A 26,443-nucleotide genomic window follows, 5' to 3' on the forward strand; every position below is an offset into this window, starting at 1 on the left:
TTCAATTTATTAAATATAGTTATTAATTATTAATAATATTAGTAATTAAGTAACTGATTTGAGTGATATTTTGGTTATATTTCCCTGATTACAGGTTGGTGCCCCAAACGAGATTAAACATAGTTTATTGATATTGTTATTTATATGATTAATAATTAAATATAATTATTAAAGAATATAACCAAAGTTGACTTGATACAACCCCAACAGAAACTGACACTAGTCAGGTAGAAAATAAAAGTGTCGTAGCAGAGTTACTTTTCTAATCCTTTAGTGTTATTTTAACTCTGTTTAGCGAGTTGAAAAGGGAACTCTCTCAATGTTAAATGTTTAACTATTTTAAAAGTGTTAATTTGACTCTAAAAAGTGTGGAGCTATATAAACCCTGAAAAAGGGTTAAAATCAACTCTGTGGGAGTTAATTCAACACTGGTCTTTTTGCTGAAAGTCATGTTGGAACTGAAAGTACTTACAGGACACAAGATTCTCAGTATCAAAGAAAATAAGTTGTTAGTGATGTAAAACACAACATCCATAAATTTGATAATATATTATTGATAATACATAATATATTTTTTATTAAAAGTAAAAATTGAAAGAACCTTCTTGAACTAAAGTATGGACCAACTGCTGTATGATCTTGCCATCTGTCTTGGTGGGAACCTAGCCAAAAGTGGCAGGAAAGAAAGTAAGCAGTTTTCAGGACAGTAACCTGACCCCCCTTGAATTTTCCCCATTGAAAATATAGACAAAGCATGTACAGTACAGTTTCACAGTTTTAAGATTACTGCAACTCACCCTTTTCCTTGATTTAACCCCATGCTTTGAATCTAAATATGTCCCTAAATTAATGCACAAGTCATTCTAACAGTATGCCATAAGGCACAGAGTCCTTTATGAGTTTTAAAGTGTGAAGGCAAAATCATTTTTTTCCCAAAAATATTTTGATTAGAAGGCCTGTTTAATCATTGACAAACAAAGAAGCTCTCAATCCCACATTTTCAATGAAAGCTGCACATAAGTACTATAACCATAAATGATCATAATATATACAATGATGTCTTTCCACTAAAGGCTCTCCTTTTTTCCACTTCAGATAAGATGAAGCTGGATTTGCTAAGGAGGCACTCCAATATTTAAATAGCCACACTATTTTCTACCACAGTTGGGTTCATGTATGTGTATGGGACATCCAGATTTTTGTTTCTGATTGTGATGACTTCACTTTATATTTCAAGGTCTCCTTGAAACTCCTTAATCAGCTTGCAGGGAATCTTTTCAAAGAAGTGCTCGTCCGGATATTTGCCAAGAGGAACCTGATGACGCAAATGATACATTAAAAAGATGCATTTTAATCAAGAAACATATAGATGAGGTGATATATATATAGTATAGTTGCAAGAAGTTGTCAGATTTTATTTTTTCATAAGCTAATGTTTCCTGATTTTCTTCTACTTCAATTTGTTTCCTTCTATTGCAGTCTGTTGAACTGCCAGGGCATCAATATAATTTTTCTTCAATGAAATATGAACCTACTTGAAACATCTCAGGTATACGTTTAATTCATGTAAACTTTTCAAGAGGTCTTTGACACTTACAAAGTCACTGGACTGATTGCTGAGAAGATGTATGGTTGCCATCCCCTGAACTGTCACATTGACATCAGGGAACGTCTTCAGCATGGTGGCCTCACTTGTTGTCCCCTTGGTGGTTGGTGGAGGAAGTTGCAGGGAGATGGGAGTGTTAGGCATCCAAGCACCATAGTCAAACTGCAATGAATGAATGATTGAACGGTTCCTGATTATTACTTTTTGAAGCAAAGCACTATGAACATGCTAATAAATAAAATGTCTAAGCCAGGTAGCGTAATGTAATTTGTATGTTTTTAGTTCTAAGAGCAGCGCCATGCCAGGCTTTTCGACAGTCTGCCCTTGACTTTATGAAATAATTCAGTATGAACCCAAGCAGTCAACGAAGATGTCTATTTCACATTTATCTCCTGCATTGTCGTACGTTTTTATGCTCCAACGTTTAGTTAAAGTGTCTTTGTAGAAGGTAAGGAAAAAACAACATCAATTGTTTAAAATAGTGAAGGATTGGTTTAAAACAATGGACCTGGTGAGGTTTGGCTTCAATCTCTCTATTTTATTTATAAGCGCTTTTAAAAAACTCAAAGACACTGTACAATAGTTAAGAACAGAAAGAACAGCACAGTAAGGACAGACTAACAGACATTTCAACATTACACACAAATCATCTGCAGAGTCCCTCTGCACCTTTAAGAAAAAGCTAAAGACCCAGCTCTTTCATGAATACCTACTAACTTAATGATGATGGTCTCCACATTATTGATGATGATGATGGTTGTGATGGTTTTTGTTTGATAACGATGACTTATAAGATGGTTTCTATACTGATTAGAGCTCTCAAGAACTGCCGTTAATGTTGTGCTTTGCCTCTGTGCAGTGCCTGTCAGCACCTGTGTGTCCAATCAGACTCAAAGCTGATCGTTTGCTCTTACTGACATTATTCCCTTTTTTCTAGATCCTTGCTTGTGTTGTACTTAGTCTCTGATGTACCTCGCTTTGGATAAAAGAGTCTGCTAAGTGAATTGTAGAATTGTAGAAATCATAAAGATAACAACAATAAAGGTAAACTAGAAAAGAGAAACTACATCACAATCATACATTAAAAGCTTGTTTAAAGAGGTGAGATTTGATAAGTGATTTGAAAGTAGTAGGGTCGGTGCAGTGTTGAATGTGTGTAGGGAGAGAGTTCCAGAGGGAGGGGGCAGCTATGGAGAAGGCTCTGTCCCCCCAGGTTCGGTGCTTGGTTCTAAGTGGGGGAGATAGGAGGTTGGCTTTTGAAGAATGGAGTCAGAGAAAAATGCAGATTCTAATCAATGTAATGATTTTATGAGCTTTTTTAATATACAATTTTAATCATTAGAGATACCCTTACCTGCGGATTCATAGTTTTGATAGCACAGAAACAGTTCCAAAATCTGATGTTCAATAATTTTTTGCATAAAAACCTTCAACCTGTCTTTTAGACCCATCTCAACCAAGCTGTTTAAGGAAGTCTTTAATTATAATAATAATAATGTATACTTTAATAATCCTGTGAGGGGACATTCAGTTTTACACTCTGTCTAATGAACATGCTACACAACCATGGCAGGGTGCCCTAGTAAGTCTCTAAAGACTCTTCAACTAGTCCAGAACGCTGCAGCTCGTGTACTGACTAGAACTAGGAAAAAGGACCACGTTACTCCAGTATTGTCTTCTCTGACCTGGCTCCTTATAAAATCTAGAATTGAATTTAAATTCCTTCTCACTTACAAAGCTCTTAATGGCTTATAGTGCCGTACTACCCTTCGAGAATATTACGGTCCCAGAATGCAGGCCTGCTCGTGGTACCTACAGTCTCTAAATGCACTATGGGATGTAGAGCGTTCAGTTATCAGGCCCCTCTTCTTTTGACTCATCTGCTCGTCAGGGTCCAAAAGGTAGACACTCTTTTTAAGAGTAGGCTTAAAACTTTCCTTTTTTGATAGAGCTTATATTTAGGGCTGGCGCAGGTATGGACCAGATCCCCACCCCTCTGTTTGTCCCTATCCTTCTTCCTGCATCTTATCCCATCTCCCTCTATCCCATCTTTCAAGCCCAGCACAGTTTCTGTAGATGGCTGTTCATCATGAGTCTGGTTTTGTCCAATCCTAATTCACCTGTCCAGAATTCACAGCTGAGTGCTGTACCGAGCAGGTAAAGATCACCATGGTGACAAACTTGACCAACGCAGTCACGGTGTAAAAGCCCTGGGGAATTCCTGTGAATCGGGGAGAATAAACTGCATGATATAAAGATGTCTATATATTAATTAAAGTCATGTACTTTTTATGAAGATAAAGATAAGAGTTTTCATGAAAGCACACCTGTGTTCGCGTTTGAAAGGAATCCCTCTACAATAATGTCTGAAATCCACTTCTGCAGTTCAGAGTCTTTCTTGACGTCATCATCGCTCTTGTAGTAGCAGTTGAGGATTCCCTTCACAAACCTTTTAGAAACATGGGGAAGTTTCATCAAGAATACTTTGAAATTAAATTTACATTTTAAGCTGGCAGCTGTGACTGCATGTTTCAAGATTAAATATTGGGATGAATTTCCAATAAACTAGCAGACAAAAATTGATATTGAGAAATGGATGATAAAGATCATAGAAAGGTAAACTCAGTTTGTTTAACTAGAAACAAACTCAGTTTCATAGGGATCCTGGCTCTGTTCTTTTTTAAACCAGTTCAAACCATGATGTCAAAACCATGATGTCCATGACCCCTTATTTAAATTTTATATACTTTTCGACCTGTAACACTACTATAACATCCTCACCCAGATATTTATATACTATCAGCAGCTTTAATAAGGGCTGGCAGTGGGGTCGATGGAAACCTTCTAATAGACACGATCATTGGTTTTAGAAAGTCTCCACCTAGCCCACTGCAAGCCCAATATAAGATTGAGAATGTGTAGAGCATTAAATATCTGGGTGTCTTTCTTTTATTTTCTTGGTGTCTTTCTTGATAACAAATTCTGTTTTGAATCCTAAGTTGATGCTGCCTTAAAAAGGTACAGCAATGACTTGAGGAGGGTTAAGGCTATACTTGATTGTCCAGCGAATGATCTTAGGAAGACTAAATGGATCCAGGTCTCATTTGACCGCCAGTGCAATTCATATGCTAAATGGCATTTAGCCATCAGGTTGCTCTTCTTGCGCTATTATCTGACATTTGCAAACCTCCACATTGCCCTTTGCATTTCTCGGTTGAAATTTCTATTTAGGTATGAGCTCTTGACTAATTTTTTTTTTTTTTAAGAGGGTCAAATGACAAACAAAATGCAAAACGGAAATCAAATTATCCCCTTGTGGGACAATAAAGATAATCTGAATTCTTAATTTTGCTCCAACACTAATAGCAAACAAAATGCAAAATTGAAATTAAATATTTGTGGATGATATCCCAAAGCTTGAGTCCATCATCCCTGTAGTAGTAGTTGGGTACAGCCTCCATCCCACGCTCAGCGATGTCATCTGGTATGCAGAGGGAGCTGTAGGTCATTGAAGCCATTGATCTCTTCAGGATTGAGAACATACCCTCTCCACCACAAGCTGCAAACTAGAGACCAGTCTACATGAGGAATACTGTTTAATATAGATACTGTACATGTTATTGATATAAAAACATGGTTAAGGCTGTTAAACGTGTTGATCATTTCCTACAGTACCTTTGTGAAAACACCATCATCAGAAATGAGCCGATTTCGAGCCATGTGGTTGATATGCAGGCTGTAGCGAGTGTGAGGGATGAGCAGCTGAGGGAAAGATTAAATAATGTTACACTGACTCAGTAAAACTATTACTTGGAAACAAGATCAGAAATTCTGAGGGTTGTCTGATGTATAAATGTGGACTGCAAACTTGAACATGGTCTTGAATTTCTCCACTGGGGATCAATAAAGGATCACCTTGTACAGTGGATGCACCATGGGCACATTGCGTAGCAGAGATACAGCAAAAACTTCAGCCAGCAGATGCGTGCGCAGCAGGTGAATATTGAGTTCATGGAAGTTGAAATCTGCACTTCTCACAAAAATCTTGGCCATCAACCAGTCGTACTCGGTGTCTGAAGGATAAAAGATGGGATTGTCCTCTCCAGGAGTCTGCTTCAGCTACAGGAGAAGAAAGTGAGATGTACAGTAAGTAATTCCAGTCATTCAATCCATTAACATCACTGATTAAACATGATGAACAACCATCTGAAGTCTGTATGTTTGGCTGTTTACTGCAAGTTTTACCATCCTGACTTGACATGCACATGCTGCCACAAAAAAACAATGCATAAGAGAAAAAGATTCTGTTAAGTAAGTGAAGTATGGAGACAGCAGTATAGTTGCTAATTAGCGCTAGAAAGCAATAAAGTCATACTTGAATTTAGCACAACTAAATAGCAAAAGCACCAACATACATCAGCGACACAAATGCCGAAATATGTTCAATGGCTGAATTAGCTGAAGTGACTCCTTCTGCAGCCAGAAACATCCATCAAGCGGCCATGACTTGAATTACTCAAACTGGTTGATTAATTTCAAAGGTCAAGGACTGCAAGGAGTCTACTGCTTTACAGCTCTTCAGTCACTCTCACTTGAATAGCGATTGGCATCAGCTTGTCATCTGGTGTTCTTTGGAGCAGGACGAGGGGAGCCATCAAGTACTGCTTCTTCCCGTTGATGGTGTTTGCTTCCACTCCATCCAAAAGCTTGTAGTCACACAGGTATATGTTTTCATTCTGTTTGAAATTTTAGTCAGGAAAATAATTTATTTTACTCATACATTGTGAAGTACAAATATGGATTGGAAATGTAAGTGCGACTTGCAGGTCCATTATTATCATGTCATCAGGGAACTGTATCTTTCTAATACTAAGGCCCATAAAAGGCATCACAATCACCTTTAATTCCTCTTCCAGGGTATGTGGCTCATGGATGAAGACCATGCTTTCAGTGACTGGAAAGTTCTTGGGAATGGCGGAACAGCGTCGGATCAGCATGGGGTTGACGCCATTTAGAAACTGGTAGGCGAAAAATTCATCCTCCTTCCAATGTTTCTGGACATAGTCTGGAAAAGGAAGGGGGATATTTGATACAGTGTTAGACTGTCTTTTTAAATCAAGAGAGGACTGCTGGTGATATAGAAAAGTAACAATCAGTGTGTTTAATAGAATTCAGAGTCACAAACATAATATAATGGTAATGTATCCTGAGCTTGTATACGCTTTTCGGCAACACTTTACAGGTCCCCAAATTTCGGATAGCAGAGCACAGCAGACCGCTAAAGTAAAGTGAGTTGTTGCACCTTAATTTCCAACTTGTTTTTGCCTAATTTCTGCAGCGCATTTGTTTATTTGTGCTTTATCTCAGACCAAACTTATTTGATATTTGTAAAAGAATATTAACACACAGAAATGTTTATTTTGTAGTTTTTGGAACTTTTGGATGTAATAAGACAAGTAGCCTATAGGTTTATATATTTCTGTCTATATTGTTTTGAAATGTGGATAAAATGTTGTATTTGAAGAAATAAATGAATATGAAAATATAGTTTAAGTGAAACTGAAACACATAAACATATGTATACAAATAAATACTGGCAGAAGTGGGAAAGGAAACACACTACCTATTGCTTGTCTCATTGTTTCTCTGTTATTCACAGGAAAAATCTAATCTTGCAACAGTCCTCCATACGGGGCCTGTTACATATGCACCATTATGCTATACCGTTTGTACTACTGCTTACACTCTGCAAGTATAGAGCTTGAACTAAATTGATTACTCTGCTCTGACCGTAGCCCTATAGTGGTTAATTATCAAACAAGATGGACCAAATGTGCGCATATCGAAAACATAGCCAGGTACAAGCATTTGTAGCATCATGTTTTCAAAGAAAGCAGGCATTCAGTATACAGAAATCAATTCATTGCAACTAAACACAATTATAACACAAATTCCACAAGATGTAAACAATAACAAACATTACTGTTTAACCAATAACAGATGCTTAAATAAGCCACAGCATCTCATGTATAAATTAAAATGTGACAGTGATTGTGTATGTGAAGAAGAGTTTCCCTCCTTTACTGTTTTGTTTTATTTCTGTCATTCCAGTTTGCAAGAGTTTGGTGCTACATCGCAGAGGAGGTCCTGGATTCTTGGTTTTTTGAAAGTGAGAGAAAATTTATGAAGCTGGTGAGGAGAAGATCAAGGCAGTTGGTACCACCATGTGTATGGATATGTAAAACATGGAAGCAACATCATCACATTGTTAGAGAGCATATCAAAGATATGGGTACATTCATTATTGGTCAATCCATGTTGGTAACATACTTAAAAATCTGAGGCTAAAGTTAAGGTTTATTTCAGGAACATGTCCTGTTTCTCAGGTCCTGTTTTTAAAGATACTATGTAATGGGGATATGTTGTACATGAATGTATCTTCACATTGTTTGCATATGATCGATATTGTGTTGCCTTGAAATATGTTACAAACTCTAGAGCCCTCGCTCATCATTGGACACGCTTTTAATGTCTTTTTTTTTTTCTGTTTCCTTGTTGTTGTAATGGTGTTGTCTGTAACGTTTTTATACTGCTGTCATGGCTAGGACTCCCTTGGAAAAGAGATAATAGATCTTAATGGGACAACCTGGTTAAATAATTGTTACATTTTCCCACAGCTCTTAAAATGAACCACAGATTTATTGCAGCGTTATTTAAAAGTATGAAAGTATTAACATTAACACTATGTTTTCATTTTTAAAAACTTTGTAAAAACAGTATTTCTCTGTTTTGACAGTTTTTTTTGCATTTGTTATCAGAGTGTCTAAAAATATAAAGACACTTGAGTGGAGAGGACATTACCGTCCTTGATAAGCAAGCAATGAATGAGACTTTTGAAATGGGAGATTTGTAACTTGATTATTGATTATGAAGCTGTATTTGTAATAAGCACGTTATGATGGCTTTAAATAAAAACATTACATTTACTAAATTTGATACAAAGTTTTACTTATCTGAAATTATACAGAAATTGTGAGAATGTAACGGGTTAAAGTTCTTAAATCTACTGACCTACAGAAGTAAGACAGAAACAAGGTGCAACAACTCACTTTACTTTAGTGGTCTGCTGTGAAGAAATTAGTAGGAAATGAAACTGGCATGATCATGAGAAGTTAAACTAATAATTCAGTTACTCGCCTATGAGGCAGAAGTTGCATATAAGGTAAGTCAACTATGCCATCATTTGGCAATAAGGCTGTCAACTGTGCCTGGCCAGATTCTGTTTTGCAATGGGCCTATATACGCATTGCCTATCACGATCAGGTAAGGCCAATTTAGAGCCCCACTCATGGTGAATGTCACAACTGAAGCCCTCTACGCTATCATGTCCATGTAAAAGTATATAGGCCTAATTACAAAGGTATATCATTCATCTATATTTTGCATGTGATCTCAATTATGCAAATCAACAAACTTGGTACTAAAAAACTTGGTATAACTATATAAAATTAATAAGTAGGTCATCATCAACTGCTTATTGGGAAATTGAATACGTTTATTTAGTTAACATTTCCAAGGTAATTATAATTACAGGAAACCATGGACTTAACTTCATATGACTTTACTCGAAATGTATTCAAGAAATTAGCAGCTATTTATCACCTGCTTCTCTGGAAATAGCAGAATATAATTACTCGGTTAAGTTGGGAGAATTCTCCATACATTTTGTGGTGAATTGTGATTTAATTTCAAATAAATTATTTGGACTTTAAATTTGAGCATTATTTCAAAGAAGCTACGAGCTAATTTTCACTAAATTGTCGTGAAATTCAGAGGTAATTTCCATGAAATAAAAAAAAGGTTTGTCTAATTATCACCTAATTACGCCGAAATTTGCGGACCTGTAAAGTGAAGTGTTATCCACTTTTCTAGTCTTCTGACAACTCAAAGCGCTTTTACATTGCAGGTCACATCTACCCATTCACACACTGATGGCAGAGTTCATCCATTTTCTTTGGAAGCTGAATATGAGGGGGCAAAAACCCTTTGTGGCGACGGGACCAGCGAGTGTCTTGAGGAGGGGAAAATCAAGCTATGCTTTCCGTAGTCCATAACAGCAAACTCTGCTCTGCAGATTAACTTTTTCTTCAACAAGTCTCCTACCTACAAGATTTCAGAGTAAAACTCCTGCTTGAGCAGCAGCTTGTCTTCCTGTTTAATTGTAATGGGTTCTTTTATTATATTTTTTTATATATATTATTATATTTATATTATTATATATACACATTGATTAACAATATGAACCTATAAGTGAAGAAGAAACAAGCACTTTTTGTAGACTTAACTTTTTGACTGCAATTGTCCCAAAGGATAACATTGTAGCCATTACAGCGGCTGCAAGAAGGTTTGAGGAAGCACTCTTCTTGGGTAAGACAAAGTTTTTTTTACTTATTAGTTGTTTATATCCCTAGCTGTAGTCTCCCTGTAAAGGACCCTGATCAGAGTTGATGTTCAAACATCAATTGGGTTATGACTGGCAGGCCATCTTTTCTCTACTAAAGGTGATCGGACCATTGGTGATCTGTAACTGTATGAAGTGCAAGCTTGATAATAGAGCAATACCTGATATGTCAGTGATTTTGCAGGAGAATGCCCGGTAGATACTATTCATGTCAGTCCACTTCTCTGTGCAATCACCCTGACCATCCAGTTTCAGCTCAATCAACCTAGGAAATATATGCAAAAAGACATATCTTTAATAGTGTTGCTAAATAGGTAGGGCGGTAGGTACTTAGTTTTAAATATAAATAGATAGCTGTTAGAATTTATGGACTTCACCCTTGAACTGCAGTGAAGAGAAACTCTATATTCTTGGTGAAGGAGAAATGGACCTCCAAAGGCAGAGACTCAGTGTTTTCTGCCTTCATGCATCGGGGGATTCCCTGTGCATGCTCATGCCATCTGGGACAAACAGAGATGATCAGATTTAGAAACATTTACAAGTTGAGATAATCTTGTTTCTGGAGTTTTAATTTAGAGCAAACATGCTATACTTGACGTACAGTGTATACAGTTTCTTCATTCGTTGATGTGTTTTATTAATATATATAATAGATTCAGATACAACCGGACAGGTCTCGCAATTCCACAAGGTTATGAATTTATGGTTATGAAATGAAGTAGGCCTACATCCAGGTAAAAGGTTTAACTACTTTACATCAATGTTTGTTTTGAGGAAACACAACTTAAATGCTCTCAGTGCTCACTGATAGTCTTCCTCTCGCTTCCTCAGCTCCTTTTGCCGACTGTACTTGCTAAGAAGATGGGTGTCTTCATAGACCAAAAGAGCTTAGAAAAAAAAACACAATAAGGTGTACAATTATTTTATATAACCAGTAAGATGGCATGAATTCACACTTTACAATCTTTTATTCAAATGTTGTCAGTGGTAAGTGAACAGTACAAACCTTTTCCCTCTTTGTAAAAGTGCACCTCACTGTCAGTGATCCAGCGGTAGATAGGAAAGTTGAAAGTTTGTCCTTCAGGGGATTTCACTTCCACCTTGTTAGGAAACCAGGTGTCTTGACGGGTTAAAAAGAACGGATGTTTGTCCAGCTCTATCAAGAGCAGCTTTCCAATGGACTTTTTACAGGACAGGGTAAAAGTAGACACCTTGAGTAATGACAGAAATGGTTTGAGGAGATCCGTACATGAGGTTAGATTAAATGTTTTTGAATACCAAAAAAACGTAGCTGCAACATACCCGTAACTGGCATACAAATACTGAAAACACAAGATTGACAACACAAAAGTTTGCACAAAAGATCAGTTTTTTAATTGACTCATTGTTAGGAGTTATTGTTGTTTTGGTCACATTTGTGAGCATTGCCTGAAGAATTACATTGCTAAAATTCTGTGTCAGCTTTAGTGAGAATTTACAACAACAGCACTATAGTTGTATTTAATGTATCTTCACAAAGGCAAAGTTGCAGAAGCACGTTACACACTTCAACATAAAGAAGAATATTTTACACTTACTGCTCCATTTCTGAAGGCTAAATGCTCTGAAGTCTAGGAGCCAAGTGTGATGGCTCTCCCCATCTGTCCCCACCAGCCTGATGTAGATATTGTTTAAAGTGTAGGCATTGATGAGATTGCCAGTGTAGACAGTCACTTGATAATTAAACTTTTTCTCCCTCGAGGAAGGAAGAATCCCTGAGAAGGAAGAGAATAATTTGTTTTCATTACTAGTCATTTTCACTGAAAAAAAAGAAAAAAAAAAGAAACCTTAACATACTCATAAGACCTGTTATTGAGTTTGTCTATATATCAAAAAGAAGTTTATGACACTTATGACACTTAACATGCAGTGCAGATCTGGACTATTCATCCAAAAAAACATTATATTTAAAAACTCAAGTTTCAGTTATGTGAAAACAAACGTGGGTAGAACATTTGTTGTATTTGTTTCACTGGACATAATCCAGTTTAATTGAGAAAAATGTGAGCAATGCATTTTATGGTGAAATTAATGGTTCAATTGTATATCTATTTAAACAGGAGAAGACAAACTTCATAGCTATACAATAAAGTGTAATAATAATCATGTTACGTAATTGATACACAAGGTACAAAACTCTTTTGCATGCCCAATGTCAGGGTAGTAATAAAGCAAAGAGGAGAACCTAAGTGCAGACAAAAACTAAAATATGTATCTAAACAAACAGGCAAAAAACACAAAAGCTTACTTTTTCTATAGTCCAACCAAAGTCCCCAAATCCACAAAATGGACAAACACACCACTGCTAGCCACATGCTGAGAAAACAAAGATGAGGCAGGAACACAGGTAGGTAGAGATATGAACTGACACAGAACGAAAGGAACTCAGAGATTAAATAGACAGGATAATCAGACACAGGTATGACAAACATGAAGGAAATACAATAAGGAAGGGACCACACTAAGGGAGAAACTAAAACTAGACAAGAAACACTCTGGGCAGAAAACTACAAAATTGAACAGGAAACATGAAAATCCTAAACTCAGGAATATGAACAGGAAAAAACAGACAGGTAATACAGGAACACAATGATATAGGAAATTACAAAATAAAGCAGGAAATGACAAATAAAGAATTGACAGATTAAACAAGAGTAAATCATGACACACAAATGCTTTTTTCCTTTCACTGTAAGTTCAAGTCCTGTGTGAAAACAAAAATCAGAGTTGACTACTAATTTTTTTGGCCCAAACCATTATCTTTTTTAAACCTAACCAAAAGGTGATGGTTGTGTGAGTCAGTCGGTGTATGTAGGTTTCTTATGGGACCCGGACCAAGTGTGCTGATTGAAAGTCTAGTGTTTAACTCACTTTCCTCCCCAATCTGTTTACTGAGGAGGCTTTAAAGCTTTTTATTGAAAGATGTCTTTTTTGGCCTTTGGCCTTTTTGATAGGACAGTGATTGATTATGAAGCATGTGTTCTGGATGTGATGCTTTTAAACAACAGTACAGTAAATAAACTCTGACCAGCTGAAGATAAAAATCAAATATATGGTGCATCCTATGTATGGAGGCTTTAGTCCTCTAAGGGGGCAGCCCCATAGCTGCAAGAATGTATTTTGAACATATTTTGAGCATATGCCAAAGCATATGTTTTGCCAGGGTCGACGTTATAGCTTCGCATAGCATTGCTATGCATCGCATCGCATTATTTTATATGCAGAGTGCTCGTACGCTGACCGTGGTGCTGAACATCAACACTCATTTATGCATGATACATCAAAGTACATCACCACACAAAATGCAGACTGCTCGGCTGCACATATGTATACCTATATATAGCCAGGGCCCAATCTCCAAAACACAACAGCGTATTGCCTAAAAATCAACCAATAATAACACCTATCAGACACATCCTACTGCAAGGTTGATGGTTTGATCCCCAGTTCCTATTGCCTAAATATCCTGGTGAGAAATAGTGAGGATACTGACGCCTAAATACCTGAAGACATAGCCTGTGGTGTAAATGATTGTGTGAATGATTTTTAGATGAATGCAGTGGGGTAAGATGAGTTTCATTTGATGTGAGAATGACAGATGTTGTGTTAAACTCATTTAATGTGTTAAACCATATACATTTAGTATACAATCCCAATCTCTGCAAAGCCAGAGCACAGAACCCTTACGGACTTTGAAGGCTTCAGGTCTGCAGTGAGTGAGTGAGTGCATGAGATAGTATAAAAAAAACAAGTAATGAGATACACATCATGATACATATTGCTTGGAAACAAGAAAAAGCCCACGCCCAGTATGAATTTGTTTTTCTTTGATAACAGTGTAAGCGTGCTGTAAGAAGCCACAAAAGCCAAAAAGCCCCATCACTTCAATGCTTATCTTGATCCATTTCTCTCAGACAGTTTTTTTACATTAAGCAAGGCACTAGATTATCAGGTTTATCACATCAATTGGTGTGCAATGAACTCTGGGTAAGTCTGCAGATATCCAGACTCACGGAAAATGTGTAATTTGCTGTTGATAAATCAACATCAGAGGCATCGCACACTTGACAATTTCATCATGGGGCAGCACTAAGCCCTCACTGATGTTTATGTTTGTGTGTAAGACCAATGGATACATTATGCAACAGTTAAATAACGATAATGTTTAAAACACGCTGTAAACCAAGAAAAGCTTAACAAGATGTGGTTTCTTTGATTCTTTGTCTTCAAACCCTACAGTACAATACTCACAATATAAATTGCCTTGTATAGCACTAAATTAATGTTCAACTCTGTTTGTAAATGGTGACTGCTGACAAGCACCTTGAGTAGTTGAATGACTATATAAGTCCATTTACATTTCCTTTTTTGGTTGAAGTACTAGAATGCTTTCATTCTGAGTAGTTCTGCTGAGGTTAATCTACATAGAGAAAGTTAATCAGAGACGGAAAAAAAAATATCTAAAAACATTTTTTGTTTTTGAACACAATCTGATGTTACTCTATCTCCAGTCTGTGTTTGATTTAAAGGATGTCAACATTTGAGATTTCCTCCTTGCAGAAAGTACTATACAACTACACCTGCCTCGGGGACTGTACCTGACTGATGCTAACAAAGAAATAGTGGCAGAGAAAGGGACTTTGGGGAATTACCCTTTTAAAAAGAAAATGAAAGACAACGTGAAAATTACGCAAACAGGGAAGTATGTTTCACAAAAATATTTGTATAGTCAATGGTAAGCCATTACATTAAAGTGCATAGTGAAGGTTCTGTTGGCATGACAATCTAATTTACGCAGCAATAATACCTGTGTCATAAACAGAACAGGGAAGGTTTTTTTGGACACAACACTGAAAAGTATGTGAATGTGTGCTCTGTATATCTAAAACAAACTTCCAGAAAACTGCAGGTCCGCAGAGAAACTCAGCTCTTTTAAATCAAGGTTGAAGAATCACCTGTTTACAGCTGCCTTTCATTAAACAATTTTAATAAATGTATTCTAATATGTCGTTTTTTTAACTTTATAACTCTGCACTGTAACTTCTACTCTTAATTTGTTTAACCCTAACCCTTTTTTGCTTCTGTTTTAGCTGATTTTCTTCTCTTTGATTTTATGTTTGATTTTTATTTTCTTAAATGACCTCTTTTGATGGGTTTTTCTGCCCTTTGCCTTGAAGCTTTTGATGTCTTGAGTGAAGCATTTTCAATTGCATTGTTGCTGAAATGTGCTATATAATAAACTTTAAAAGAAATGTATATAGAAAAATCTAAGCACATTTAATGTTTTCAGGCACAATCAAATGTTGCTCTATCTCCAGTCTGTGTTTGATTTAAAGAATCTCAACATTTGAGATTTCCTCCTTGCAGAAAGTGCTTCCTACAACTACACCTGCCTCGGGGACTGTACCTGACTCTGATGCCAACAAGGAAACTGGCAGAGAAAAAAAGACCTAAAAATGCAGAATCACACAAGGCAGAGTTCAATAAACATCAGAGTTTAAATACATGGTTCTCATGGGGTATTCTCGGTGCAGAATTAAGGAGAAGCCTGGCTTTTTGTTGACAAGTCTGGCTCATGTAAGTGGGAATTTGGTTCTATCAGCGTGGCTTATATGACCTCTTAACACGGTTCACTGACTGACTCTACCATGCAGAGAGGAAACTGTACAACTATACTTTCTATCCACAAGAGCACTTTGGTGGATGCAACAGTGGAATTTGTAGTTTTTAGTTTTTCTGAAACGCCACTACCCTCTCTGGGTCCAGTCTTTTGTTCTAGTAGATGACAGTTTGTAATGCTTGGAACAATATGTTTAAGTAGGAAATGGAGATTCAGCCAGAGACTGTTCAGAGGGATGAGTCCTGGTAACTACGCCTGCCCACATGCAGACAAGCTACAGCTACGACGAAAGCGTAACTGTCTTTCCTGCCAGTACAGAAAATAACTTGATGGTTTTCGCCAGGTTTGTTAAGAAAAAAACAAATTTCAAGTCAAATATCTGAATATACTGTATTTAAAGATGAAGAAATCCTGCTTTTATGATCATTATTGAAATTACCGTGAAACATTTTTTCTTTAACTTGGTGGGTTACTAGACCATGTACAGTAACTTGGGCAATAAAACACATTTTATGATTAAACTTGGTTAGCACCAGAAGCTGTACAGGCTTTAAGATGCTGACAAAATGTGTGATATGGTCCATCAAAGATTTCCTGGCTGAGTTTGGAGGATTAGGATTCTACTGATGAGTATCATGGTAATATAGCTTTGTTGATTCTTTAGAAAACGAGAGGTAGGCCTACAGAAAATGTTTTTGGCAACAACACATAACTCAAAGAGGCTGGATAATAACCAAATAATGAGCACCTGGATAAAGAAGAATGAACTAACCAAAGACTAGAAAACATCTGCCTGCCTGGAGTTCAAGGCCAGAGACCTGGCGAGACAGTACAGCAGGAGTCTCTTCTGGCAGGAATTGTGTAATAATTTATGACACACTTTGGAGAATGTCCCTGCAGCTGTATCAGTCTCTAAAACATTATTCGGTAAGGGTTGGGTTAGGGTTGGTTTTTTAATGTTATTTGTCAACCAGCACATTTCATCTAGGCTACATACAGTCAATATAAAGTCATAAAAAACATAAAAAGTTCGAAAATAATATACAATACTCTGATCAGAACACATCAAATTCATTTTGTTAGGGATTAAAACACATGTCTGTTTTTGATCCATCTTCCCATTCAGTTGGCTATTTAGATCATATGTTTAAATTAATGTTGTTATTGAGTGAGTTCATCATTTTATTATCCACCCTGTCGTCAAATATAAACTCTGAAAGATCTTGTAACTCAAATTACGTTTAAAAAAAAAAAAAAAGAAAAGAGGCACAATGCTGCCACCTACTGATGAAGGGGCGCTATTACATCACAACGATGCCGTATCACATGATTTTACTTCCGTACCTCACGAGTCCACATTCATTTAAAATGTCACAGTGCTTTCAGGGAAGTAAGCGACGCTATGTGTAAGTAAACACTTCATGAAGAGCCACGTTAATGTAAACCTGCACCTCAGACCTCAAACCGGAGGACTGGCTTTGTGAGAGCACCATAGGGCTGTAAATATTAAGGAAAGTGCGGATCATGTCTCTGCTCAGATTTGGAGTCACTCTGCTGCTGTTTGCACATTCAGTAAGTACCTCAGACTACTTCTATTGGAAGAGTTGTGCCTTTTAGTATTGTTTATATGTTTAAAAAAATAAATCAAAGATGATTATTCCTGTGATTTAAAGCCCTGCCGCCTCAAACATGGGACTAAATGATGTGAGGACTTTAATTCCACAGACTAACATCTACATGAGCGATGTGAATATTTGTATGAATAGTGCTTAAGGGACATTTGCATCCATCATTTTCATGTTGATATAATGAGTTGATTAAACACAAGTGGGGTCAGTCACTGTCATTATTTAGGTTTTTACAAGTTTAATTAAACATGATCATGATAGGTTTCATCCAGTCTTTACACTCCAGTCTTTACACTCTCTTTAATATAATGTCTTTATGAAATAGTAGCCTAGTCTAAAATACACAGAGGCATTTAAAAAAAACTTTTTTAAATAGGTTGGAATGGTTTGTATTGGTAGGCAGACTGTACAGTTTTTGTAGGGAAGCTTTTTTTCCAACCTTTCAGGGACAGCAAAGGTTAGCAGCTGGTTCAAAGTCAGCTGAGATGCCAGTCTTGAGCCATAAAGCATGAAACTTTAACCACACAACATAAGCCGACTCAGCTGTCTACAAATGTTGATTGGTAAAGTACCAGGTCTGTCATTTCCGTTGTATTGCAGCTCGGAGACCCTGGTACGTTCAGCGTGGACTACGAGAACGACTGCTTCAGGAAAGATGGAGAAGTGTTTCGTTACATATCAGGAAGCATCCACTACAACAGGATCCCCAGAGTGTACTGGAAGGATCGACTGCTGAAGATGTACATGGCAGGACTGAATGCCGTCCAGACGTATGTTTACCTCGTGCCTCGCTCTCTTTACCCATTCCATTGATGTGGTCTTTCAGGCACAGGCAGTTGTTGGGATGTTTCAGCTCCATTTAATGCAAGAACTAATGTCTTTAAAGTGACTGTATGTTCGAGAAGTTATTACCTGTGACATACATGTTTGGGTCTCTAAACGTTTGCATGCGACCGGGATAAAGGCCTTCTGCTCAACTAGATCTTACTCTACCGCCAAAACGACTGGTACACAGAAATAAACTTTCAAATAGGATTAACCTCTAACGTAATTCTCTGGCCACGGCTTCTTAAAAGTAAATCATTTCTGTATGTCTTGTAAACTCTTTATCTTTGGAATTTGGAGAGCTGGAGAAGAAGTATGAAGGTGTACTGCTGTTAAAGCTCCAGGTTTGAGGAATGAAAAAGCTGAAATGTTGTGTTTTCTTTGACTTGATCATCAAAAAGTTATGGAGTATATCCAGGATTGGATAGATCTTCACATCTAACATAATTATGAACAAATGCTGAGGACAGAATGAATCACAGTGGACAGAATGAAAGTAGCTGTACTGATTCACTTTATAAAGACATCTACGAATCACTACTTTACATAGGCCACAGACATCATAGACCAACAGGATTTAAATATTGAAACTGAAATCTGATTACAGCTTGTACTCTGTGATGATACACTATCCCATCTCTTAGTACTGTTGCCTTCCTTTTTGTTTTCCATATTCCTAGTTTCATGTATACCTTAGCTATAAGGCGTATGTAAAAACCTTGGGTGTGGGTTTTTAAACTGATGTTACCTTCACCTTGAAGGTACATCCCCTGGAACTACCACGAGGAGTCTCCGGGCCGCTACAGTTTCAGTGGAGACCAGGACGTGGAGTACTTCCTTCAGCTGGCCAAGGACATTGGTCTCCTGGTCATCCTTCGGCCTGGACCATACATATGCGGAGAATGGGACATGGTGGGCTGTTTGTCAGATAAGAAATACATTTTTAGTTCTTAATGGTGCTCAGAAATAAGTAGGAAACATTGAACAAATAACTAATGTTGTCTATGTTGTACTTTTCCTTAAAGAACAATTCAGAAACTGAAAGAGATATTTCATAGCTTCTTTGATAAGCAATATTATACACAATGATTACAACATTTGTGATAATATAAACTAGACATAATTATGCCAAACCAGACAGTATTATCTAATAATACTCTTCTACCTAATCAGTAGTGTATTAATGAATTTACAGCTTAAACCAGTTATGAAGTTCTTTTTTATGTCATGATGTTGCTACTTTAACTGAACTGAAATATCTCAGTACTTCAGTCCTCACACAGGGGGATGACACGTTAAAACAAATCATGTTTTTTTGTCCACTAACACTAAACATACAGTATAGTCACCAGGTAACTCTTAAGTAAACTAGGACTTATGTGAGCTAAAAGTTACATTAATGTAGTTATCGCCATCATCCAGAACCGTGGAGGCATATGTTGACAGGTTTCAAATTGTAAAAGAAGAGGATGTAGATGTAGGGATGTGTTTTTTTCTCAGAGTAGAACCGCTTCTCCTTCGCATTGAAAGGAGTCAGTTGAGGTGGTTTGGGCATCTGATTAAGATGCCTCCGGGACGCCTCTCGTTGGAGGTTTTCTGGGTAGACCCACAGCTCGCTGGGGGGACTATATATCCCGTCTGGCCCGGGAACGCCTCAGAATCTCCCAGAAGGAGCTGGAAAATGTTGCTAGGGAGAGGGAAGTCGGGGTTGACTTAGTGGGCCGATAAGTGGAAGAAAATGAATGGACGGATAGATATGTTTGTATTCACAGAATTAAATACGTTCCCCGGTTTAAGTTGGGCTGACAGAGTTGTGAATATAGCAATACCCTTGTAAAATATGTTTGCAGTGCAGTGAGCATATGATAGGACAGAGGAGGAGTGCATTGATCTGAAGAAGGTGATTTGAATGTATACTGTATAATAAGTTTTAACTTTTTTCTGTGCTCCGATATGAAAAAAGACCACAATCATTGTTCTTTTTCAAGCCACATTTTTAAGTGTACTGTAGAAATGCTCTTTAATCTGAAAAAAACATGGACTTTGGAGCACCATTTGTTTAAGTTTAAGTTTAGTTAAGCTTAAACTACATGTGATTCTTTTATTAATGGTATGCCAATTACTGTAGTGTAAATGATGTTTGTCTTTATTCTGTTGAACAGGGTGGGCTCCCTGCCTGGCTTCTTAACAAGAAAGACATTGTGCTGAGGTCTTCAGATCCAGGTGAGAGTCTCAGAAAAACAGATAGAATTATGACATAAGATCACGTTTTCTTGCTGCGTAATGTACCACACTATGATTTGTGTGCATTAGATTACATCACAGCAGTAGACGCATGGATGGGGAAGTTGCTGCCAATGATGAAGCCCTATCTCTACCAGAATGGAGGTCCTATTATCACTGTTCAGGTGAGGGCTGAGTGCTCATTTCTGCATGTCTTATTTGTTTTTGTTTTTTTTACAGTATTTATCCTCCACCTTCGTTTTTTTTTTCTTTGCTTTTTAGGTGGAGAATGAATACGGCAGTTATTTTGCTTGTGACTACAACTACATGCGACACCTGACCAAGCTGTTCCGGTCTCACCTGGGTGACGACGTGGTGCTCTTCACCACAGATGGGGCCGGGGTCAGCTTCCTCAAGTGTGGCTCGATACAAGATCTCTACGCCACTGTTGATTTTGGGCCAGGTTGGTGTTCGGTGTCCAGTCCACATTCTTTAATTTACTGCACACAAGCAACTTAATTTATAGACTTAATTTAAAGAAGTCCTTTCACAACAACCTGCCACTAAGTGCTTCACAGTAAAATTAAAGACGTCACATCAGTGTAAAAGATTAAAAACAACATGTTAGCATATGGTATCGTACTGCGATATGAACTGAGGCTATCGTATCACGTCTTACCGTGTTGTACTATGTAGTATTTTGTTTTCATATCCTACTGTAGCGTATTGTACATTTTCCTATCCTCTCCTGTTGTGACTCACTGCACTGTACTGTAGTGTACCGTATCATATGGTATTGTTTCATAGACGATCACTGAACAGATAGGTTTTAGTTAATGGTAAAAAAATAAAATGTTCCTAAGGTTTAACTTGTGTTCGTAAAGGTTGAGTTTTAAAGGTGTATTAGAGAAGTTACATTGCATGAGTCTTCAGCTTCCTGTTCTTTTTTTCACACTGACTTAATGCCACATTGTAGCTTAGTCACAAGTCATGAGGAAGCTGCGCTTGAGCAGTATGTCTGAGGATGTGTTTTTATTTGGACTCCGTTAGGTGGAAATGTCACCGCAGCCTTCGATGCACAGAGACACGCTGAACCTCGTGGACCTTTGGCAAGTGTTTTCCCCTCGATCCAGTTCGAACCCTTGATTGTTAAAAACCACACCGCTTCTCCTCGCTGACGCTCATACAGTTTTACTGTTGTCTTCACAGGTGAACTCAGAGTTTTACACTGGCTGGCTGGACCACTGGGGGTCACGTCACTCTGTCGTGTCAACTGCCAGAGTCGCTAAGTCGCTTAACGAGATCCTGTCCATGGGAGCAAACGTCAACCTGTGAGTCTGTGTCAGATGTAGGCACGATGATGAAGTATATGAACAGAGGTTGATTTCAGGAAGTGATGAGAGGGAGATGCTGTCTCTCAAACAACCCACAACTTATCAGTATATGGTATAATGGGCTATTTACAGACTGTTTGGTCTAGAACTGGAAGAAGCCTTTACAATCATTTACTTCATATGTTCAACTAAGTATGCAGTGTCACTGAATGCATGCAATTATGCAACAATTAACATCAGTGTACATGATGAAAAAGTAGCAAAAGAATTTGCTAGAGTCCAAGTTTGGGCTTTTTGCAGCCAGTGTTTTTCTCTGGAGCCCTGGTTGCCCCGAACTGCAGACCATTCCTCACTAGTTTGTTCCTCTTTATGTTTGTGGAAATCCCTGTATTCCCCTCTCTATCCCAACACCACAAAATGTTACTCTTAGGATCCTGTATGGGACATTTACATTGATTTTTTTATTTTTTGTATATATTTGGTTGAGGGGTAAGATGGGGCAATCCCCCCTTGATTTAAATGTTAACCACTGCCTTTAGAAGTGGTCGAAGAGATTCAACATTTAATGGAAGTCTCAATCTGTAATGCTGGAAATTTATACACTGTTTTATAATAATGCATGAATCTCTAGTAAAACAAATTCCTGGTTACAATATACAAACTGTAAAACCTGCATATACAGATATTAGAGGAGAGAAGAGAACTCGTGAAAAGTCATTCAAATCTGATCACGTTTTATTTCCGTCCATGTTTCAGTTACATGTTCATAGGAGGAACAAACTTTGGATACTGGAATGGTGAGTGCACTTTGACACACAGGTTTGATCCCATGATGTAATCCTTTCTTGAGACTCACAGCAACTCTCCTTTTTTTAATCCTTTCTTGCCAAGACAATAACCTGTGATTGTTGGTCCTTCAGGGGCCAACACACCTTTCGCCCCACAGCCCACGAGCTACGACTATGACGCCCCGCTCTCGGAAGCAGGAGACCTCACAGAGAAATACTTTGCTATTCGAGAGGTGATCAAAATGGTAAATAGTTTTCCTTAAAAAAACAAACAAAAAAAAAAACAACTGGTGGTATGTTTCTTTCAAAGGGCACACTTTGATGTATCTGATGTATCTTTTCATTACAGCACCGTAAGATACCAGAGGGGCCAATACCACCAACTACTCCAAAGTTTGCATATGGAACTGTTGTGATGAAACAGGTTTTTGTCATATAAACCAGTAATCAGTAAACCAGTATTTCAAGTTATAAAAGCCTTTACAAGACCTGACTTAAAAGAAATAAAGAATAAAAAACATCTTTGTGTCCCCACAGCTCCAGACAGTGTCAGACGCCTTAGAAATACTTTCTTTCTCAGGCCCGGTCAAAGGCATGTATCCACAAACTTTCATTGAACTGAGCCAGGTAACATTCAGTAAAAAAAAAAAAGAAATTCCAGGTTGAACTTGTAGTTGTTTATTTGTTTGAATACATACGTATTTGTTTGTCCTGTAGGCCTTTGGTTACGTGCTCTACAGGACTCGTCTGCCTGTTGACTGCAGCACACCGACTCCTCTTTCATCTCCTCTGAACGGGGTCCATGACAGAGCTTACGTGTCGGTGGACGGGGTGAGTCTTGTGCTGCGTTCAGGTGCATTATCCCATGCTCCCATTTCTCAAGTATCCCAAGTTTGACAGTCCTTCTTCCAACATCTGTGTGTTTACAAGCTTTACTTCGTAATATGAAAACCAAATGGACCCTACAGATAAAATGTTTTGTATTAATTGGTCAGAAGTAATCTCAGTCACTCTTTGTGTACAGCCACTATCTGATCCAACCAAATACTTAACTACAGATTACTAATGGGACACTGAATGATATGCAAAATGTGAATCATTCAGAACCTTTTTTTTTTTTTTACCACCGAGCCACTATTTACTTTCATGTCATAGTCATATAATATCTCCAAACTCTGCATCTCTGGGTTGTTGTGATTGGAGGGACCCTTCATGTCAATTAACAAGTCATAAACTCATTTTCAATAAAGGTTGACACAGCTGTAATCGCTGTTAATCATTTGGTTAGTTAAACTTCAGGCTGTAAACCTCAGATCTTTATATGGTACCATTGTTCTTACAGTACGTCTGCATCATTTCACTTTTTATTTTTAGATGGGCAACACTTCATTTAAAGGTGCTTGTGTTAAGACAGAACAGGGTGTTTGATAACTTCTTTTATTTAACGGAAAATGGAAAAGTGATTTCAAGTTCAAACTATGTTGAAGGTATATATGATACTTAAGTCGTAGTTTTGGCAGCGGCACTGTAACTCAGGGATTGTTTTCACGTCTGAAAAAGAGAGAGACATTTATGGAGGCCTGGTTTAAAATGTAACTGTTGCAAAATCCAATTATTTCTGCTATGAATAGTGTACCAACATTTATTAACCGTGCTGATTTCTCCTCAAGGTGTCTGCGGGGATTCTTGAAAGGAACAGAGCCATATCTATAAATGTAACGGGGAAATCTGGCAGTCAGGTGGACATACTGGTGGAGAATATGGGCAGAATCAACTATGGAAAAAGCATAAACGATTTTAAGGTGATTCTTTTTTTTTAAGTTACTGTCTTTGGACAAAATGTGTCTGTGTACGCACAACTATCAGGAGGCTTAACCCGATTTTCAGATTGGTAAGTTTGATTTCACTACAAATAAATGATTGTAGTATTTTATTTACAAAATGTGTGGAGCGAGACTTCTCTCCAACAAGCTGGGATGCTTTTATACTTGACTTTCTAATGTGCTCTTCCTGATTTTGTGTGTTTTGTTTTTTTCTGCTGCACAGGGCCTGGTGTCCAACCTGACTCTGGGGGCGGATACGCTCCTCGGTTGGACCATGTACAGTCTCAGTATCGACGAAGCCGTCAGTCAGGGCCTCCTGGGTGAAACTAAACCAACAGCTCCTCCTGCCCCCGCTGCTCTCTCCCTCCCAGCGTTCTACGGGGGAAGTTTCATCATTCCTGATGGTATCCCCGACCTCCCACAGGACACCTACATCAAGCTGCCACAATGGAGGAAGGCAAGTCAATCTTTCCCCTTAAAAAATGTCAGCAAAACGTGAAGAAAGCATCGGAAAAAAACAACCCTCATTGTTTGTGGATAAATATATTACTGATCACATGCACTCTATAATAGATCTAAAAAAAAATTTAACCCATAGTTTAGTGTAATGGACAGTTTGTTTAAAGGGGGGGGGGGGTAAGAAAAGAACAAGCAATGTGTGTGATTTGATTAATTCATAAAATGAATGCAATACTTATAAATGGACAATTAATCAGTGCTTTTATTTTTTTTCTTGTAGGGGCAAGTTTGGATTAATGGTTTCAACCTGGGACGTTACTGGCCGAGCCGAGGACCTCAGGTAACTCTCTTTGTCCCCGCCAACATCCTGACTACAGCTGCACCCAACAATGTGACCGTCCTGGAGCTGGAGGAGGCTCCCTGCAGCCCGGGGACATGCAGTGTGGAGTTCACCACCACTCCCATCCTCAATGCAACAGTGCAGTCTGACCTCAAACAGCACTGGAGGCTGTTTACTGTAGACGATTTGTAGCGAATGTCAGGGAACTCACTGCTGCACAAGAGGAATTTATTCACACCACTTACAGATTTCAAATCAGCACTTGTCTAAGCTTGGTGAAGGTTTGATTTTAAAAAGCTGTAATATGTCGAAGGTGATTCTGGGACATGTCATTAATGATTGAAAGTGTCCTTATGCACTGTGGGCATCTCTACCTCGCTGATTCTACATTTTTATTCAGAGGCTTTTTTTCTCTCCCCACAGGGATTATTGGCCAATCATCACCAAGGCCTGTATTTTAGAGAATGTTTATTTTTCAATGTGAAAATGCACACCAGGGAAAAATGTTTTATGTATTATCATAGGGCTGTGGATACATTGTGGGACTTGTGTTCTGTAGCTTTTACAAAAAAAAATGATCATTGCAGTGCGATTGGATGTTTGTGAAGCATTATTCTTTTAAAAAGACCAAATAAAATGATTTTATAATACTCAAATGGTTCCTTTTATTGTGAGTGGTAGACATAGTAATATATTCCAAGTAAGACTTTTTTTTTAATATATATATTACATTAATAAAGCAAACAGGGAGAAAGTGAGTGCTAGTAGTGTGGTCAACACATGGTTAGCCAAAACAACAACAAAAACAGAGAAGAGTCAAAAGACTTTTCATTTAGCATTTCTCTTTAAAAAAATTTACCTAACATTGACCAGATATTTTCTTTAACAGAAGACGACGTATTCACTAAACACAAAATTAGACCCATTAATCAGAGAATCTGAGAAATGCTGAGATAATGGAAGCGTTAATCCAACAAAAATCATTTCAACATTTATAAATGTAGGTTGGATGAAGAAAACAGGAGCCTTTTACAACAGAAAACACATTTTGGGCATCCTTAATTAACAACTCACTCTAGATACGATCAAGTAGATGACAATTCATGATTAAGAGAAACTTTAAAAAGGGAACAAAAATATGTTTCCATGAATATAATTAGGACCCCTTAAATGTGTTCTTTAGAACTACTGTGACACTGATAAGACATAATAAGGAATTTTCACAGTTGTAAAGCAGGCTTCTTTGGTCAAGATGAGTCAAAGGGACATTGTATATAAATTCTCTGAAATTTGAATG

General features: G+C 37.7%; 1 protein-coding gene and 1 pseudogene across 1 annotated transcript; one reads left to right on the plus strand and one right to left on the minus strand.

Moving 5' to 3' along the window:
• Positions 1-868: 868 nt before the first annotated feature.
• Positions 869-11,907, minus strand: LOC110003850 (polyunsaturated fatty acid lipoxygenase ALOX15B-like; annotated as a pseudogene).
• A 5,141-nt stretch (positions 11,908-17,048) lies between these two features.
• On the plus strand, positions 17,049-25,802 carry glb1 (galactosidase, beta 1). Its single transcript, XM_020656802.3, has 16 exons — positions 17,049-17,298; positions 17,955-18,124; positions 18,941-19,091; positions 20,342-20,402; positions 20,493-20,587; positions 20,685-20,865; positions 21,453-21,511; positions 21,612-21,733; positions 22,493-22,533; positions 22,657-22,769; positions 22,874-22,948; positions 23,062-23,151; positions 23,242-23,355; positions 24,195-24,326; positions 24,571-24,804; positions 25,087-25,802. The coding sequence occupies exons 1-16, from the start codon at positions 17,251-17,253 to the stop codon at positions 25,336-25,338; spliced, it is 1,938 nt and encodes a 645-aa protein (XP_020512458.1). The 5' UTR covers positions 17,049-17,250; the 3' UTR covers positions 25,339-25,802.
• The last annotated feature ends 641 nt before the right edge of the window (positions 25,803-26,443 follow it).

This window comes from Labrus bergylta, chromosome 1 (genome assembly GCF_963930695.1).
Source record: "Labrus bergylta chromosome 1, fLabBer1.1, whole genome shotgun sequence".
In the NCBI taxonomy this organism is placed as follows: domain Eukaryota; kingdom Metazoa; phylum Chordata; class Actinopteri; order Labriformes; family Labridae; genus Labrus; species Labrus bergylta.